Genomic DNA, 19,025 nt, shown 5'->3' with positions numbered 1-19,025 from the left:
CCATAGGGGGCTTGAATGAAGTCAGCCTCTTACCAAGTTGGGTGCGTACTTGACAGGCAACTGTACAGCAATTTCAGCCTCTGCACTAACTTACTTCTCGAGATTGCTAAATATGCCAGATTTTAGAATGAAGGGGGGAGGGATAGCTCAGTGGTTTGAGCATTAGCCTGCTAAACCCAGGGTTGTGAGTTTAATCCTTGAGGGGGCCACTTAGGGATCTGGGGCAAAATCAGTACTTGGTCCTGCCAGTGAAGGCAGGGGGCTAGACTCCATGACCCTTCAGGGTCCCTTCCAGTTCTGGGAGATACGCATATCTCCATTATTTATTTATTTAACTCATGGCCACAGACCCAGGGCAGGAATCCAGCATTGCAGCTTCTTCTGTAGGTAACACGCACAGGAGGGGTATGAATCAACAGACTGACCCTCCTTTTAGCGGGGAGAGGGGGAAGGTCATTCATAATTCATTTCACCTTCTAAGTCCAGAGTTGAATGGCAAGCAGGCCAGCATTTACTTTGAACACTTTAGGGACTGAGAAACACAACTGCCCCACTTCTCCTATCGTGTGTCACAAAGCTTTTAGCCAGCAGCTGCAACTGACTGGGCAGCCTGGGCATTTAAAAAAAAAAAAAAAAAAAAACAAGCTTCAAGGCAGCAGTTTAATTTGGGGTGGGGGGGACTGGCCCCACATTCAACCAGTTCACATTGGCTCAATGAGGTTTTAAAGCTCAACAGTGCTATCTAGACAGAGAAGCTGGCAAGACAACTGAAAATCCATGCACCCAACCTTAGCTCGGGGAGACTGAGCGTACAAAGCCCATTCAGAGGCTGTCAGGAAAGGGGGTTAAACCCTCTTCCTGAGCTCCAGGGGGGGACCCCAGATACCGCCCCTGCATGCGTGGTGCTGTCCTGACTAGCCAGGTTGGGCCACTTGCAGGGAATTAATTCTCCCCTCCCGCAATACGCTGTGGGGAACTGGGGGCCCAGTCCAGCAACGAGAGTCAAGAGTGTTGTGCCAAAAGGAGAACCAACGGGTGCAACGGGATTACATCACCTTTCCCAGGGCTTGGCTGAAGCGAGCCAAGACCTTTGCTATGGACTTCGGTTAAGGGGAGCCTATGTGCTTGGCTCTTAAAAGGGCAGCACATTGTTTATATGTCCTTTTGCTGATGAAGGGCTCCACAAAGGTGGTTTGTGAAAGAACGCGCTTTCAGTACCTAGTAGGCATTCCCAGTAGGCGTATGGAATTCTTTCCAGCTCCAGCTGGCTTGTTGACTCCTGGTAGTAAAAGCAGCAGTCAGCACTTCATTTTATCTTTCCCATTGGCTTCCTGGATTTTGATGCACACCTAAAAAAGGACATTGGCTACATAGGGAAGAAAAAATCTCACCAGGCCAAGGACAGGAGACAACCTGAGACTGAAAAAGTTTCTGCCATCCTGGACCCTGATTGTCCGCACACTATATAGCGCGTAACTCCTGCTGGAGACAAGGTCTTCTGAACGTAATGGGAGAACAGGTCTTCTGAACATAATGTAGTAGTGGGACTGGAGTAGCTTTGTCCATTACGGGGTGACACCACACAGATCTCTAACATCTGGAAAGCACTATGTAAATTCTCAGTGCAAGTACTATTACTCTTTCATTCTACAATTCTCTTACTGAATCAAGTTCTTTGCAGATGTCATCCCCAGTCAACGTCCATGTTCACCTACAAGAAAGGAGTTCTCAAAGTGTGAGCTACTGCCTTTTGCCAGCCTGCACTCACTGTCTTGATGGCTGAACCCAAAAGAAAATTGGAAACAGGGAAAGTGTGAGGCTTCCAAAAGAATCTGGCCAGGTCTTATTTGTATTACCATACCCCTAGGAGCCCTAGTCATGAAGCAGGACTCCACTGTGTTAGGTGCTGTACATTTTTAATGCTATTTGGCGTATTACAGTAGCACCTAGGAGCCCTAGTTATGGAGCAGGACCCCATGGTTCTAGCCATTTACAAACACAGAACAAAACCATTGTCCCTGTTCCAATCTAAGTAACCACTTTCCACAATCAAGGGCCATCCTTAGCCACAGTGACAGTGTGTAAGATTTTCAGGGGGAGCAGCTCTGGAACAGCTGGTTTAAGAGCCTCAAGGAGAAAAACGTTTTGTAACGATCTCCAAAAACAGCTTCAGGACAGTCCTCTGCTTGCATAATGCCTAGCAAAACGGCACCTGATCTTGACTGGCCCATAGGCATTACAGTAATAAACAGGGTTAATACTACTACTTAGCATGCAGTAGTGTGTATTTATGCTCATGCCTGTGTATTTATGCTCACGCAAGAGTCAGAACATCCTGGGAACGGGAGCAGGCCATTGAATTCTTTGGATGCCTTTCCCGTTTTCCTCATTTGCACCTTCGAGTCATATCTCATCTACCCAACACGTCACATCCCTTTATTCCACAAGCACATCTCATGACATCTGCTGAAAAGATCTGGTCCCAATTCCCTTCCTTTGCTCCAGACTTTAACATCCCATCTGCAGTTTTGTTCTTTGCTGGCATGATCCAGCTTTTTAAGAGAGAGTCACCAGCAGCTGGGGTGTTTTCACCGCCCATATATTACATTTTAAAGTTGCCGGGAAAGAGGAAGCTTTTCTCTGGACTGTAACAAACAGATCAAGTCCCAGTCTAGAAGCCAAAAAAAGAGCGTGAGCAGAACTGTGTGGGAAAAGAGAGATCAAAAGCTCCCCCGTTTTACAGCCAGTCAAGGGAGAGGTGACCAGACAAGTCACATACAATTACATGATGCCATGTGACTCTCAAGGAGATGGGAAGTGTGCCAAGCCCTCCCAACCAGGCACATTTGCTCTGTTGCTACCAGCCAGACACCTCATTATGGCAAGTCACATGAATATGACATTTAAGCAGATAGGATCATTAAGAAAACCAAAGGGTTTTTTACTGCCACAGAGGAAAGCAACGAGGTAACTACATCGCAAAGCGTTTATGAGAAACACGGGTCTGCAGTTACATCAAAGAACAGTTAGATGGGTGAAGGCCTCTGTGGCCTCTCTGCTACATAACAATCTAGACAGAGCTAGCACCTGTGGGCAGACTCTCTCTTCCCTCCCAAGAGCGAGTGTCTACTGGACACGCACAAATTCCTGAGCTGGCAAGCAGATCAGCACAGGAATAATCCCAGCAGCACCGCTCACCTACTGCCCAGTGCAGCCCCTCCCACAGCCTGAGAGGTATCCACGTTAAGCAGCATCAGTCTCACATGGGACCAGCAGAGCGCTTACTGAGATGCACAGGCAGCACCTGTGCCCGTACTGTGTAAACGCAGGAGCCAGTCCCCCCCAGTTGAAGGAGGCGGTAGGAATGGAACAATCTTGTCACAATTACCCTCAGAGCACTAACTCCTTGTATTTCAGGGATGATTTTCAAGAGCCCGTGAGCTCTACAAAGAGTCCAGTTATACCGGAAAAGACTTGTTAGCATGGCTGGTTCTCACACCGGCAGATGGCATGTGCCGACAATGAGACCTGCTGCCTACCCAAGGTGAGAAGGGATATTTGCGGGGACGTGAGAGAAGTGTGTTGTCAGCACACAGGCTCCAACTTCCCATCTAGGGCAGTGAAGTCATTCACCTGAGGATACCAGGGAAGTGTGCCGCCCTCAGCTGCAGCAGAGGGGGATATTATGGGGCGCTTCCCCGCATGACAATTAGCCGCTATTCACAACAAGGTGAGGAATTGGAACTTTGCCTGAACATCAAACAAGCCTTGCATTTAAAGGGCAGCCAGGAAGCCAAGAGGCACTTCAAAAAAGAAAGCCACTCTCCCCCATACAGAACGCCATGAGGATATGCAATGCGTAACCACCGCAGCAATTCACACCTTAATGCTCCAACTGGGCTCATGGCTCGTGCTGCATATCAAAAAAACAACCTGAATGGGCCCTCCTGTAACACAGGACAGATCTAAAAAAGGGAGAGATTTTTACATAGGCAATGGGAAAAGTGCCCTCCAGAGAGACCAGCAATCTACTCCCCTCTGCAAGGTGAGCTTCAAGAGGATCTGTGGCCCGTGCATCAATTTCCAAAGGGGACAGTAAAGGAGAAACAAATTCCTACCAAATCCTTAGAGCAGGGACCCAGTTTCCACTGAAAAGGCCAACCAAGGGCCCTCATCTTCCTACAGATGCTGATGTATTTGTACAAAGATACACTAAATGGAATGCAAGAATGAGCAGCAAGGGCTAGAGCTAATTTAAGCCTCGTTAACAAGTTGCTTTGAGACACCGTTTCCAGTCACTTCAGGATGGAAAGCAGGACGAGGGTAAAACAGTACACTGGGCACGCCAGGGAAAGCACACAGAGAACCAGTTTAAAGAAAGCTTGGTCTGGACACCCGGTTGGGTGCAAGCAGAGCTAGTACATAGGAAGACGTGAAAACAACATTTTCCTTCAATGGTTAAAAACACCAGGGGCAGGGGAGAAGCCCTGAAAGGCACCAGTTCACCCAGTGCTCCCCTCTTACAGCTGCCCCCAACAGCATCAAAGGGAGGATGTGAGAGGTGCAGACAGATACACGTTACAAGAACCGCTCCCTCGAAGACTTGGCCATTCCCAGCCCTTCAAAGAACAATGGGGTGTTGAAGGTAACAGGTAGGCTGTGGAAGAGGCCAGAGTCAGGCGAGTTCCCACAATCCCATCAGCAAGGCCCATTCACATGTCCATGGCAGCATGTGCGGGTTGTAATACAGATCGTAATGCATCTGTGGGAACTTTTGCCCAGACGTTCTCCCAGCTTCTGTCTACAGTCTCAGGACACGGGAAAACACGGGCATCAAACAGGAACATGCTCAAGCCTAACAGGTGGCAAGCACTGGGCAGAGACGAAAGAAGGGGTTTCGAGGTAGAAATAGTTCTAACGATACGCATAATCCTTGCCTAGACAGGAACTCCCTTAGCTTCCCTCTCCCCCCCCCCCCCCCATGTAAAACAGAAAATGCAGCACTCTTTCCTCAGAAAAGGCAGGACACTCCTGCCGATTTGGTCCAGCTGCTCCTACTTTCAGAGAGGAATGGAGCAGTCATTCCACCCACTGGTCCCTTTGAAGTAAGGGCCATATTCCCTTGGAAAGACCACCCTCTGACGGACAGCAACGTAAGCCATTCAACATTCACGCCTGCCTTCTCCAAGCCCTCTGCTCAAGATCAGGTTTTCCCTGTTGCACTGGAAAAGAAGAGTCCATTGTAAGTTTCCAAAGGGCATGGGGGGAGAGGGGGAAAGTGATATCTCTGGAGGAAATTTCATCTGTCTCAGAATGCAGCCCCCTTTTTCCAAAACACCTCAAGACCCATTTGCTCCTATGACATGAGTTTCAGCCCCACAGGAAGAGAGGCAGCAAGGTGGGGAGGCAGGCACTGGACCCGCTCTAACAGGTCTTTTCCCCTGTTAATTACTGGACCATTGGCCTGGTTTTCAGAGGGCTGAGCACCCGGGCATCCCAGTTAAATCAGCGGGAGCTGTACGTGATCAGCAGCCTAAGGGAAAAAAATCAGTCCAAAAACACAATACAGTCAATGGCAGCGTTCTACAGAAAAAACGAATGACCTCCGAACAGAACCATGTTAATCCTTCCACAGCTTTCCCTGGAACATAAGAACGGCCCTACTGGGTCAGACCAAGGGTCCATCTAGCCTTGAATCCTGTCTTCCGACAGTGGCCAGTGCCAGGTGCCCCAGAAGGAATGAACAGAACAGGTGATTATCAAGTGATCCATCCCCCGTCGCTCATTCCCAGCTTCTGGCAAACAGAGGCTGGGGACACCATCCCTGCCCATCCTGGCTAATAGCCATTGATGGACCTGTCCTCCATGAACTTAATCTAGTTCTTTTTTTAACCTTGTTATGCTCTTGGCCTTCACAACATCCCCTGCAAGGAGTTCCACAGGTCGGCTGTGTGTCGTGTGAAGAAATACTTTTTTGTTTTAAACCTGCTGCCTTAACTTCATTTTGTGACCCCTAGTTCTTGTGTTATGAGAAGTAGTAAACAAAACTTATCTACTTTCTCGATACCACTCATGATTTTACAGACCTCAATATCTCTCCTTAGCTGTCTCTTTTCCAAGCTGAAAAGTCCCAGTCTTCCCAATTTCTCCTTATACAGAAGCTGTTCCATACCCCTAATCATTTTCGTTGCCCTTTGCTGAACCTTTTCCAATGCCAATAGCTGCTGTCCGCATTCCTAAACCTATATGGCTCCATCTGGTTTGTTAATGGGTGTCCAGAGAAGCCAACGTGACCTGAGCAGATCCGCTAAGGCCCAATGGATTGATTCCAATGGAAGATAATGGACAACTTTTTCAGCCTCCCAACTCAATCCACTGGGCCCCAGCAGATCTGCTCAAGTCACGTTGGTTTCTCTGGACACCCATTAACAAACCAGATGGCGCCATACAGGTTTAGGAACGTGGACAGCAGCTATTCTATACCACGCCGCCCCCTTCTCCCATGACACTTTGAGACTCATTTGCTCCTGTTACATGAGCTGGGGAGAGTTTCCAAGAATGACTGGATGGCTCAGAGGAGCAATAACTTTACTCCGGCACTGCTGCAAGCCTGAACTAAGAACTTTGCCATTACTGTATGTAATTGATTCCATTTAACCAATTCTACCTCTCATCTCTACCTTTTTCCCTTTGTAAATAAACCTTTAGATTTTAGATTCTTAAAAAAAAAAAAAAAAAAAAAAAATAGGTTGCAAGAGCTTTTCATTCCAGGTTTCACAATTGGTTCAAATTCAGCCTAGCCTGGTAGTGAAAGGAGATCGCCACCACCTGTTTGACGATCCCTTTGCAAAATAAATCAGGGAAGCTCACCACCGTTTTTTAGGAGACTGGTGACCATATCATCAAGGCAAGAGCCATTTAATGGAATTCTGATTGGCAGTATCAGCCGTGTGCTGAAAAGATCGTGGAAATGCAACTCCTAGATACTTCTCCTATGAAAATAAAGAGGACTTATTTATCCAGGACTGCCCATCACCAGCACAAAAGGGTTTCCCCATGGCACCTCAGCAAAGGTAAGGGACTCCGGAAAGGAGGCACAAAGTACTTCATGGAAACATCCAAGGCATTGCTAAGCTATTCATTACCTGGATTGCTGTGAGGGTATAACGCACTTCTAAGGGCTGATTTATGAAGAGACCCAAAAGGTGTGGAAGGCTTCCCTGGAGAACATGATCCACAAGGCCATCGACCAGTGAACATGCCAAGAGGAAGACGGTGACAGCTGCGGACATAGTCTATGCTCTGAAACACCAAAGCCGCACTTGATACAAATTTGGTGGCTGAACCCTCAGACGAAGACTAAAATATTACTATAAAAAACCCCACCAAATCAACCCCTTTGGATTAAGAGATGGTTCGAGTGGCAGAGAAGGCGTAACAGTGAGTTCTATCCCAATAGGGAGTGGGATGAGAACTGCAACAGGCTGTCCAATTGAAGACTCCTGCACCCTGAGGCAACAGAGTCCCAGAAACTCCATTTGTAACGAGGAGATGGACAGTTTGGCAGAAGAGTTCGACTACACATGGAGCAAGTCACTTTCACACACAGGACTGACGTCTGCAGTAGTGCCACTAGTTGTCAGCGCAGAGAGAGCGTGAGGAACCTGAAATTCCCTGCAGCTATGCCTGTAAGAGCCATTCAAGTTTGAGCAACGGCTGAAGCCTGCAAAGAACTGACACAGCCGTTGACAGCTGCAAAAGAGATGGGGCAAGGTCTTACGAAAAACTGAGCAAGACCTATCGAAGCTGGAGAACTCGCTCTCCCTTCTTGCGTTCAACAACTGAGCAGAATTAGTGCTAATGAGAGAATCTGGAATGCAGTGCAGGGAACTGCTGAACTATTTGATCCATGACCACCGTCCCCGTCGGGACAGTGCATGTCTATCAAAAATGTAGATCCCTGAACTAGTCCAGGGCCCCCAAACCAACATCATGGAGTTTCAAGGTCAAACCCAATACCCAGGATATTTCAAAGCTTTTGTCCCCAACACCAGGAAACCCTGCCTTTACTTAGCACATAATCCTTTCCCGTAGTGCACATCCCCAGGGATCCACACATCACATTTTTTTCTGATTCTTTCCCAGTGGAAATTGAAGCCAATGTCACTGATGGAGACCTCAAAGCTCCTTCAATACCATCATGCCCCCTGCTGGGAAGAAGACGCTTGTCAGGACTCGGCTCTGAAAGAATGGGATTTAAAGGGTGTACCGGGAGCTACTACAGAATGCTCTTTACAAAACCCCAGAAAACCAAACGGCAGAGCGCGCGCACACACCATGCTGTAATTAGGCTTCTTGTACTGACGAGGTCCACGCAGTCAAGTGTGAGCGGTCTCTATGGAACTAAAAGGATCTCCTATGTCTCAGCCAGCACCAGGACAATCACAAGCTGTGCACACAAACAATTCTTATTTCACTCCTCTTGGCTGGTCCCTGGGCCTGTCTATCTTAAAACTGGACTCTCCGGCTTAGGCTGAGAACTGTTCCTGTCTCCTCCTCACTTGGTAAGGAGGAAGTAATCCAAATCACAGCCAGTGAGCAAAATTCACCAGGCCAGTTACTAAGAGAACAGCGATAACTGTCTGAGTAACTGGCTGATTTAATGGACACTCCCCTACCCACAACCATAAACCTAACCTTGTACCATTCGTTCATGCAAACAAGATCATTATTGATTCCTGGTGCAGAACACGTTGTAAGCAGCCATGCAGAACACGTTCAAATAGGAACAGCGCCCTCTTGTGGCATTCACCAAGCAAACAGCACTGTTGTTCACTGCAGTTCTACCGACAATTCCCTTGTATCATGAGGAGCAAAATCCAAAGAACACAGAAAGCACCTTACCTTAGCCCCTTGCTCGTCCACTGAATTACTACCTGCCAGCAAAACAGAAGAGGAAGAAGACATCAGCCGCTTTATCAGCCAACACTGTGCAACACAAACAGGTCCCAGAACCCATGTGTACACCCGGGCACATTAAAAATGTGAAGGCCTCAACCCAACAAACAGATCTCTGCAGACAGCAGAGAAAATTCCCCAGCCTGAGAAGTTGTGGCACAAGATGTCCCTGCCTCCCCACTTTGTTCAGATCAGAAAGCACCCAATGCAAAATCAACGATGCAGTTATTCCATTTATTTGTGTGAGACGTTGTGCGATGAGTATGAAGTGAAGGCAGTGATCACAAAGGATTCCATGTTGACAGCTCTGGAAACAGAAGACTACATTATAAACAGACTGCAATAGTATAGACTGTCTCACTAATGGGCCTCAGTTCTCTGTCAGAGATGTCAACGCTAAGTTTCCCGAAAAACATTTTTAAAATTGCCATTAAAATACAAGCACCCCTTTAAAAAAAAACAACTAGCAGTCTTGGTACTATGTTGGGATATCAGCAAACCCCCTTCCCAGCTAAACTGACCGGCCAGACACCTTTTGCATGAAGGTCAGATACTACAGTGATGGGTGTCATGTAAGTATCTAGACAGACCAAGGAAGGGAGGTCTGGTGGATTAGATTGCAGGATCTTTGGGCTAAGGACCATACCTATGTGTGTTTGTACAGCACCTAGCACAATAATGCCTAGCTTTATTTAGTGCTTTTAGATCTCTAAGTAATTTATGTGGCACTCATAAAAGGAATGTTAGGGTTAGTTTTCCCATGCTGGGTTCCTTTAAGAATATCTGAAGAAGTGAGGTTTTTCACCCATGAAAGCTTATGACCAAATAAATCTGTTAGTCTTTAAGGTGCCACCAGACTCCTTGTTGTCCTTTAAGAACTGAATACCTGATGAGTCTGGGGGTGTGCCATTTACAAGGGAGGTCAGGATCATTAGCTCCCCTTCTACAGACGGGGTCCTGATCCTGACTGGGATCTCCGAGTACCATGGTAATATAAATATTAAATAAAAATGGAGAGAACAGAACTCCTGGGTTCTATTCCTGACCCTGCTACCGACTCTTGTGACGCAAGTCATTGGCATACACCATAAGCATCTATACAACAGGAATAACTATCCTTCACAGCCTTGCAATGGGGTTGTGAGCTAAGCTTTTGTAAAAGCCTTGAAATCCTTGGAAGAAAGGTAATAAAATACAGCCAGTTATTGGGCAGGGGGAAATCAGCTGCTAGAGAATAATCAGAAGAGCACTGAGAATAACACATTTGCTGGCATTTTTATATAATTGTTAATACATTTATATCCCAAATGGATTGGAACAACTCACCAAAAATATAGATAACTGCTATCCCGCTACCAGCTCCCATTAGCCCTGCTATCCGGAGCACCATTTTCTTCGCATAGGCTGTATTTTCCTTCTGTTTCTTCTCTTGCTGCTCATCAGAACTGGAGCCTTTCCCATCTCCTCCCTCAGTTGACTACCCACGGAGGGTGGAAAAGAGAAAAGATTTAAGTTAGTAGGTGTGAAAGTGACAGAAGTCAAGGTTCATAGCTACAGAGAAGAGAACCACACACAGGCAAATAACTGACTCACTGGACTCAAAACCTCTAGGAAAAAAATTCCACTGGCCTTTCTGTTTAGTACCAGAATGTGATTACAGAACCTTTTACAGAACTCCCTGTCACAGGAATAAAGAAAGCAATTAACATAATCAGAGAAACTAGAGATGGACAGGATCCATTATATCATCTAGCCAGAGATCAGATTAGCAAATTCTTCAGCCTTTACGGTATAGACGGATCCTTCGAAATGTGAAATGACTGTAAGTCAATATAGTGGAGTCTGCCTGAATATGCAGACTGCCTGAAACAAAAGCTCTAAAAGGAGCATTAACTGCTTCATTCATCCAAAGGGAATTCTGAATCCCAATGAGGAAATTAAATGTCAACAATGTTACCTATTTTTATGCCGATCAAGCATCCAAGAGGAAGATTTGTGCAATCCACTGAGCATGGCACCTCGTGATAGTGTTGTTAGAGTAAGTACCACCATCCCCCCCCTCCCCCATTCTGACCCCACATCTAGTCTAACCATCTCAGCCTGGGAAGACTGGTCTCCCCTAAGGTTTCTCTGCACTATTAATGAGGCACAAACACACACTGTCAAATGTTATGCCGACCGGAGAAAACCCCTGACCCCAAGAAAATAGCATCAGACTTGCAAAATTCTCCTCATCCATTTGCTTGGGCAGAGTAAAGTACAAGGTTTTTTCATTAGTGATCAGATGTCATGGCAAAGGGTAGGGCAGTGGGGTTTTGTTCTTAGCGTGGTACATTTTCATGACAATTTTACAAGACTGCTTTAAAGTTCTGCTACCAGGTACTTTCCCCTTACTTTTTGGAGGGTTAAAATAAATCACTGGGGAAACGTTTGCACCCGAGCCTGAAATCTGAATGCCAAGTCTTAACCAGAATACAATTGTGTTTAGCAACCATTTGAGAGAGCTGAGATATTAAACCTGGAACAACTATAAAAACAGCACTACGTTGACTTTTTACTCCCGTGGTTAAAAGCCTAATAGCACCGTAAAGACTCATACCCACTGAGAAGTAGGATGGACGAATATGACTATCCAAGCAGAAATATGGGCACAAGACCAAGATTAAACACCCAGCTGCCTTTTTGAAAACTACCACGGGAACTGTACTGCTTCCAAGTGGTCAGGACCTCTGGGCTAGATCTCATTTGAAAAAGAGCAACTTCCCTGAACCACCCAGCACTCCCTAGTACCATGTCAGGGCATTGAGGTTGGCACAGGCAGATGAGCACGTCCCCCACTGAGATACCCACACAGCTCCCTGCAGCACCCAGGGTTTTTCCTGGTTGCGTCTCCTCCAAACACTAACCAGACCAAACCATGTGAGGTGCGACAGGCAAACAGTCTGGCACATAAAGAGTGAGTGAGTGGACAGCAAGGGAAGTGCCAGTGCCAAGAGGGAAGATACAGTGACGGAGAGTAAGAATTCTCTCCCACCCCAGGTTTCCTGGGAATATCCTAATTTCCACAACCTGCTTGTGGGATGTTTTGGGGTCTTGGCGTTAATTCTGGAGCCTGACACACATTGGGTTGGGACAGGACAAAGCTGACTCTGCGAGGCCTTTCAAGTGACATTTCAGCAGCGCCACCTTGTGACAGACAGGTAGAGCCCTGATGACCTTTCTGCTGAGGTCATGCCTGCCTCTCAATGCCAAGTGGTGGCCATTTCTGACAGTATGCCAGACAGGGTCTTGTCCCATCCAATGACAACTCCCCTTTTCCCTAATCCCTCCCTCTTGCCCCCACGCTCCCCGATTCCATCATATCCCATCATCAAATCCCTGTCTTTCAACTCCCCATACACCATCCTCCCAACCAATTCAGAACCTCCCTCTCTGCTTTTCCTTCTCCACCTCTTTCCAGCCCCCTTCCCTTTGGATGGCAACCCTGAGCCTTCCCCTCACTCCCCCCCGCAACCATGCCCTTCCCAGTCCTCAACCTTCCCCAAACACCATCCTTCCTGCCCCCACTGACAAGCCCCCCACCCTAATCCCCTCCCAGCCATTTCTGGTCCTGCCCATTAACAACCAACCTCACTACCCTTCCCCCACTCACTGATAACCCCCCCCTTTTCTTTCTCCCTCCACCCCACCAAATGCTCCACCCATGCTCTCTTCCTTCCCACTGACAATGCCCTCAACCATTTTTTAATGCTCTCCCTCCGCACATACACCCCCCACCCAGGTGTAATAACTCTGTCTACAGATTTACCCCAACAGTGAGTTTATCTGTAAAAAGTGAGAGTAAGCTCATAAGATGTCATCATAACCTGTAATAACAAATGTTGAAGGGGAAAGGTATGAAAGGGAGACAGAAAGACTGAACTAGTCCAAACAAAAAGGCCAACTGATATAACTCAAGGCTTGTGTTACGATAATGCCTGGTAAACAAGGCGAATGCAGAAACAGAAGTCAATGAACCAAAGCCGGTGTGTTGGAAACTAGGACTAACTGATGGACAAAATAATGAGAGGATGGGTTATTCCACCCATCACTCTCTTTGTGGGTCCTTAAGGAAAGGCTTTCGGGAGAAAAACTGGCTTCTGGAGTGAGCTTCACCATCATGGCTCCCAGCCCCCATGATCTCCTGGGGTCCTGGGCCTTTGTCATCCTGAGTCTAAGAGATGTCCTGATCAGACAGGGCCAGAGAGAGGGACTCAGATGCCACTTCCACCTTTACAGGCTCCTGCTGAATCCCAGACACCATCTGGGGTGGAACAGGATCGGACTTTTAACAGCAGCAGCTCCAGCTCATCTCAACTAAGCTTCTTCCAAAAGGACAGTTATTACCATCTTTGATACCATCTAAGAAGCTGTCAAATAGTAGGGGGGAGTCCTCCTAAAAAACTCTCTCCAGCCAAAGGGACAGGGAACAAGGGATGCTTATTTCATATTTTATGTCTTGAATGCTTTACCTGATTTTCCTTCTTTTCTGTATCTTTCATAAAAGGTTAAAAGGATTTTTAATGGCGTATTAGCCATGGGACTAAGTAGGCTGAGCTCTCTGCATACCAAACCCCAGATCTTGTTTAAAGCTACTTAATGATGGAGAATGACTGGGTTATGTTAACACCTTTGACCCCTGTATCCCATCTAAAGTAATACAACACCTCCCTCCCCCACTGACAACCACCAATTCTCCCTTCTTTGGTCCCCACCTTCTCACAATTCACACTCCATCCCTTCCCATCAATGACAAATCACGCCCTGGTCTCTCCCCAACTCCATCCATCCTCCCTCCCAGCCCACTTACAATCCACCCAACCCCTCCTTTGCTCCCCACCCAGCCCCATTCCTTCTCCAATTCCAGCCCCCAACCGCTCACTGATATCCCCCTCACACTTCCTATCTTCCCCCATTCACAGCCTCATTCCTCCTGTTCCCCCGCCCAGCATACCATCCTCTTCCCCACCCATCTCTAGTCCCCACCGACAGACAAACCCCCAGTGCTGGATCTGATCTGTCCCCCTCCCTCCTGAGGGCCGCCCCACCACACACACACACTTCTTATCACAGCATCTCCCCAACAAACACCTCATCCACCTCCCCTCTCCCCCCAACAGCACCTAAACTCCCCCACAATCAACCCCCCCTTCTCCTGTCCCTCCCCCCACCATCCTCCCCCCCATCAACAACCCCACTCTCCCCTTCCATCCTCCCTCTTTCCTTGCAATGAAGACTACCCGCCCCTCACTCCTCCTCCCTCTGCTTCCTCAATAACAATTCCCACCCCCTCTCTAATCTCTCCTCCCTCCCCTCAATCCCTCTCTGGTCCCTCCCCACACATACTCTTTCCCTCCCCCACTAATAAACCCCCCATGACCTCGTCTCCTCCTCCCCACACACCATCCCCACTGATAACCTCCACACATATTCCCTCCCCATGATAACCCCCTCCCCACACCAGCTCCCAATCCCCAATGAGAACCCCCAATCCCTCTGCCCCTGACTTCAACTCCACTCCTTCCTGTCTCCTCCCCACCCCTCCCCTCCATCCCCCACCCCTCCCCCGACATCCCACCCCCTCCCCAGACTCCCCACCCCTCCCCTCCATCCCCAGACACCCCTCTATTCCGAGACACCCTTCCCCTCCATCTCCCCTCCCCAGACACCCCACCCTCCCCTCCATCCCCTGACACCTCCTCCTCCCCAGACACCCCTCCTCCATCCCCGACACCCCACCTCCCCCATTAGCAGCCCCGCCCCTCACCTGCTGGTGCTGCCGGAGCTTGTCCTGCAGCAGCGCCTCGGCCAGCCCCACCCCCGCCCTGCTGCGGCGCCCCGCGCTCAGGAACCGGCCCGGGGCGGCCCGGAGCCGCCGGCAGCAGCCGCCCCTCAGCGCGCGGGCCCCGCACGCCGCCACCACAACCAGCCCGCGAGCCGCCGCCGCCATCTTCCTCCTCCTCCCCCCGCAGCGCAGCGCAGCGCGCACGCGCGCGGTGCCGCCTCCCACCCAATCAGAGCGCGTCGAGCCCAGGCCACCGATCCGCGCGCGAGACGGGAGGAAGGACGTAGCCGGTGGGATTGAAAAGTAGGTGGGGAGCTCAGCCAATCAGAGGAAAAATACGTGAAGGCAACGCCCACACCGCGGCCTTCGACCAATTAGGCATCGGAACGGCACTGACCACCCCCTACCTTGGCTAGGTAAACCAATCGCAAGCGACAGGCCCTGAGGGAGAGACAGGCCAATGACAAACCAGAGGAGGCGGAGCTAAGAGGTCAGATCAACCAATTACAAAACACCTCCCGGCCGCCCGCCCTGCGAAGGGAGGCGGGGCCGCTACCGCCCCAGCCAATCAGAGCGGGGAAGGGGAGGGGAGAGAAAAACGGAAGGCCGCGAAGGTCAAATGAGGCACATGGGGGTACCGGTGCTCTTCGCGCTGCCTGAAGCTGGAAGGAAGGGATGTGGCGAGAGGGGGGAGAGGGCCCAGCATGGCACTGATCTTTCCCAGGTCCCACTAGCACCTCAGCTCTGGCCCTTGCGTCCCCACTTTTTCCAGAGGCTCCTCTGGTGCACCCTTAGCAGCTGGGCACAGGCCAAGGCGCCCTTCTTCTCACAACTTTGTTCACTCTGAAACCTAGTGATGGCACTTTAAGGATCATTTTCACAAGCTGTGGCCACATGCACTTACATGCCAAATATGTGCTCCTCTTGTAAACAGCCTGTTGATCAAGGAGACTGTACAGTCCAAACTTTGCAACCACAGCCTGAACACATTTAAGTTATCCTGCTCCACCCACTGAATTGACACTGGAGGAAATAATATTCCTCACATCATGTTATAAGTGGTTCAGGAGAGTTGACTGGACCCTCTTCCAAAGTTGCCCAGTCTAAGCCCAGGTGTGGTTTCACTGCAGGACTGGGTGAAGTGATCCCTCAACGGTCCCTGCTTTTCTGTATGTATTTTAGACAGAAACAAGGGATGGCAGAGTACCTGAAATTACTTGAAAATTGCAAATTGATGTCACCTCTTCAAGGAAAACAAAAGCAAGTGCAATGCAATTTTCTACAAACCTCTGCTGTTAAGGTTTTTAACAATACTCATCAAAACTCACTGCAGGCTGAGTGGTGAGAAAACAGTTTATCACAGCTTTTTTTCCCCTTTATTCAAATTTATAAAAGAACCCGACAGAGGAAGTATCCCTGTCTGATACTCTTTGGTGAAGGGAGAAAATTCTTTCAAAAGAAGACACTGGCTTAGGTCTGTGGCTTCCAAATTAATGTATTCATAATGTGAGACCACCGACAAAATCTTTCCATTTGAAAAAATAATTCTCAGTGAAAAACAAAATCTTCCCCCTGTGGTGCATGTAACCCAGCTTCTTCAGAACAAGAAGCAATGGTCTCAAGTTGCAGTGGGGGAGGTTTGGGTTGGATATTAGGAAACACTATTTCACTAGGAGGGTGGTGAAGCACTGGAATGGGTTCCCTAGGGAGGTGGTGGAATCTCCATCCTTAGAGGTTTTTAAGGCCCGGCTTGACAAAGCCCTGGCTGGGATGATTTAGTTGGGGGTGGACTAGATGACCTCCTGAGGTCTCTTCCAACCCTAATCTTCTATGATTCTATTACAGTCATGGGCTGGTGCATATGAACCAGAAAATAAAAATGAGAAACACGTTAGACACAAGAGTGAAGGTGACCCAGTCTGTAATCGCTGGCCAACTTGGGGGGAAATGTAAAAATGGTGCTGAGGTGGCCAACTCTGCACCAGGTAATTTTGCCTGTGGGTCAGCAAACAGCCATCAGCTGTTTCAAGAACATTCAGCTACTTGGACTGGATTTAAAGCAGTGATTTAGACATGAAAGAAAAAGTCAGGGGAATGGTTCTGAAAAACCTCCAGTGACAGGGATCCCACAACCTCTTTTAGACGCCTGTTCCAGAGCTTCACTCCCCTGAGAGCTAGAAAATTTGTCCTAATATCTCACCTAAATCTCCCTTGCTGCCGATTAAACCCATTGTTCCTGTCCTACCTACAGAGGACCTGGAGAACAATTGATCACCATCCTCTTTAGAACAGCCCTTAGCATATTTGAAGATGGTTATCAGGTCCCCCCGCAAGTCTTCTTTTCTCAAGACTTTAAACATGCCCATTTTTTTTTAACCTTTCCCCACAGGTCAGGTCAAACTGTTGCTCGTTTTTGTTGCTCTCCTCTGGATTCTCTCCGCTTTATCCAACTCTTTCCTAAAGTGTGGCACCCAGAATTGGACACCGCACTCCAGCTGAGGCCTCACCAGTGCCATGTAGAGCGGGGGTCCATTACCTCCCATGTCTTACATACAACACTTCTCTTCATACACCGCAGAATATCAACCTTTTTCACAACTGCATCCCATTGATGACTCATTCAATTTGTGATCCACTATAACCCCCAGATCTTTTTCAGCAGTAAGACCCCCTAGCCAGTTATTCCCCATTTGGGATTTGAATTTTCCTTCCTAAGTGACGTACTTTGCATGTGTCTTTATTGAATTTCATCTTGTTGATTTCAGACCAATTCTCCAGTTTGTCAAGGTTGTTTTGAATTCTAATCATGCCCTCCAAGGTGTTTGCAACCTCTCCCAGCTTGGTGTCATCTGTAACTTTGATAAGTATTCTCTCCACTCCATTATCCACATCATTAATGAAAATATTGAATAGTGCCGGCCCCAGGACTGACCCAAGCAGGATCTCACTACATACACTCCCTGAATTTGACAAACCACTGATAACTACTCTCAGTACAGTCTTTCAACCAATTGTGCACCCGTCTTAGAATAATCTCATCTAGACCACATTTGCTTATGAGAATGTCATGGGGGACTGGCAAACACCTTCATCAAATCAAGCATCTACAGGTTCCCCTCCAACCCCATCCACTAGGCCAATAACCTTATTAAAGGAGAAAATAAGGTTGGCTTGGCATGATTTACTCTTAAAGCCATGCTAGCTGTTCCTTATCATAGAATAGCAGGGTTGGAAGGGACCTCAGGAGGTATCTAGTCCAACCCCCTGCTCAAAGGGGGACCAATCCTCAGATAGATTTTTGCCCCAGGTCCCTAAATGGCCCCCTCAAGGATTGAACTCACAACCCTGGGGTTAGCAGGCCAATGTTCAAACCACTGAGCTGTCCCTTCCTCCATTATCCTCTAGGTCAGGGGTCAGCAATCTTTCAGAAATGGTGTGCCAAGTCTTCATTTATTCACTCTAATATAAGGTTTCGCGTGCCAGTCATACATTTTAACATTTTTAAAGGTCTCTTTTCTATAAATCTATAATATATAACTAAACTATTGTATGTAAAGTAAATAAGGTTTATAAAATGTTTAAGAAGCTTCAATTAAAACACAGAGGCCCCGGGACCGGCGGCCAGGACCCAGGCAGTGTGAGTGCCACTGAAAATCAGCTCATGGGCCGCCTTCAGCACGCATGCCATAGGTTGCCTACCCCTGCTCTAGGTGCTTACAAACGGATTAAACAATTGGTTCCAATATCTTCCCAGGTATCTAAGATAGGCTGACTGGCCTACAAATTCCCCGGGTCCTCTTTCTTCCCCTTTTTAAAGATGGGCAGACATGATACCTTTCTCCAGTCCCCTGGAACCTCAACTCCTCCAGGAGTTCTTGAAGATCACTGCTAATGGTTCTGAGATTGACCCTAAGGTGTGTAAGGAACTAACTGAAGCAATTTCATCAGACTCTCCTGACTTGCATATATCAAACTTAACTGGCTAAAGAACATTTAGATCTTTCCTTATTTTGGCTTCTGTTCCTTCCCCTTGTCTCTTCGGATGTTTTACGATTTCCCTTTGTTTATTTCATAGGATAATAGGAGGCAAAGGGGGAAAAAAAGTGACGCTCAGACAAGATCAAGCTGTTCCATTCTCGTCCATTCCATCCGGCAGGCTGCATTTGAGCTGTTCCTATGACCGTGGCCTAGGATCCAGGCAGCCTATTGCATCCCGTGATACAGATCAAGCACATGCAGGGGG

General features: G+C 48.1%; 1 protein-coding gene across 1 annotated transcript in view; it reads right to left on the bottom strand.

Annotated features, from left to right (window-relative positions):
- Nucleotides 1-14,962, bottom strand: part of TIMM50 (translocase of inner mitochondrial membrane 50) — a 49,778-nt gene extending 34,816 nt beyond the window's left edge. The window contains exons 1-3 of the mRNA XM_039510723.1: nucleotides 14,765-14,962; nucleotides 10,285-10,435; nucleotides 8,905-8,936 (exon numbers count right to left, since the gene is read on the bottom strand). Of these exons, the coding sequence (XP_039366657.1) occupies nucleotides 8,905-8,936; nucleotides 10,285-10,435; nucleotides 14,765-14,947 (366 nt within the window). The 5' untranslated portion in view covers nucleotides 14,948-14,962. The remainder of the gene's footprint in view (nucleotides 1-8,904; nucleotides 8,937-10,284; nucleotides 10,436-14,764) is intronic.
- Nucleotides 14,963-19,025: the final 4,063 nt, after the last annotated feature.

Source organism: Mauremys reevesii, linkage group 22, assembly GCF_016161935.1.
Source record: "Mauremys reevesii isolate NIE-2019 linkage group 22, ASM1616193v1, whole genome shotgun sequence".
Lineage (NCBI taxonomy): Eukaryota > Metazoa > Chordata > Testudines > Geoemydidae > Mauremys > Mauremys reevesii.
Note: the sequence above shows the minus strand (reverse complement) of the source record. Positions and strands in the feature narration are given on the sequence as shown.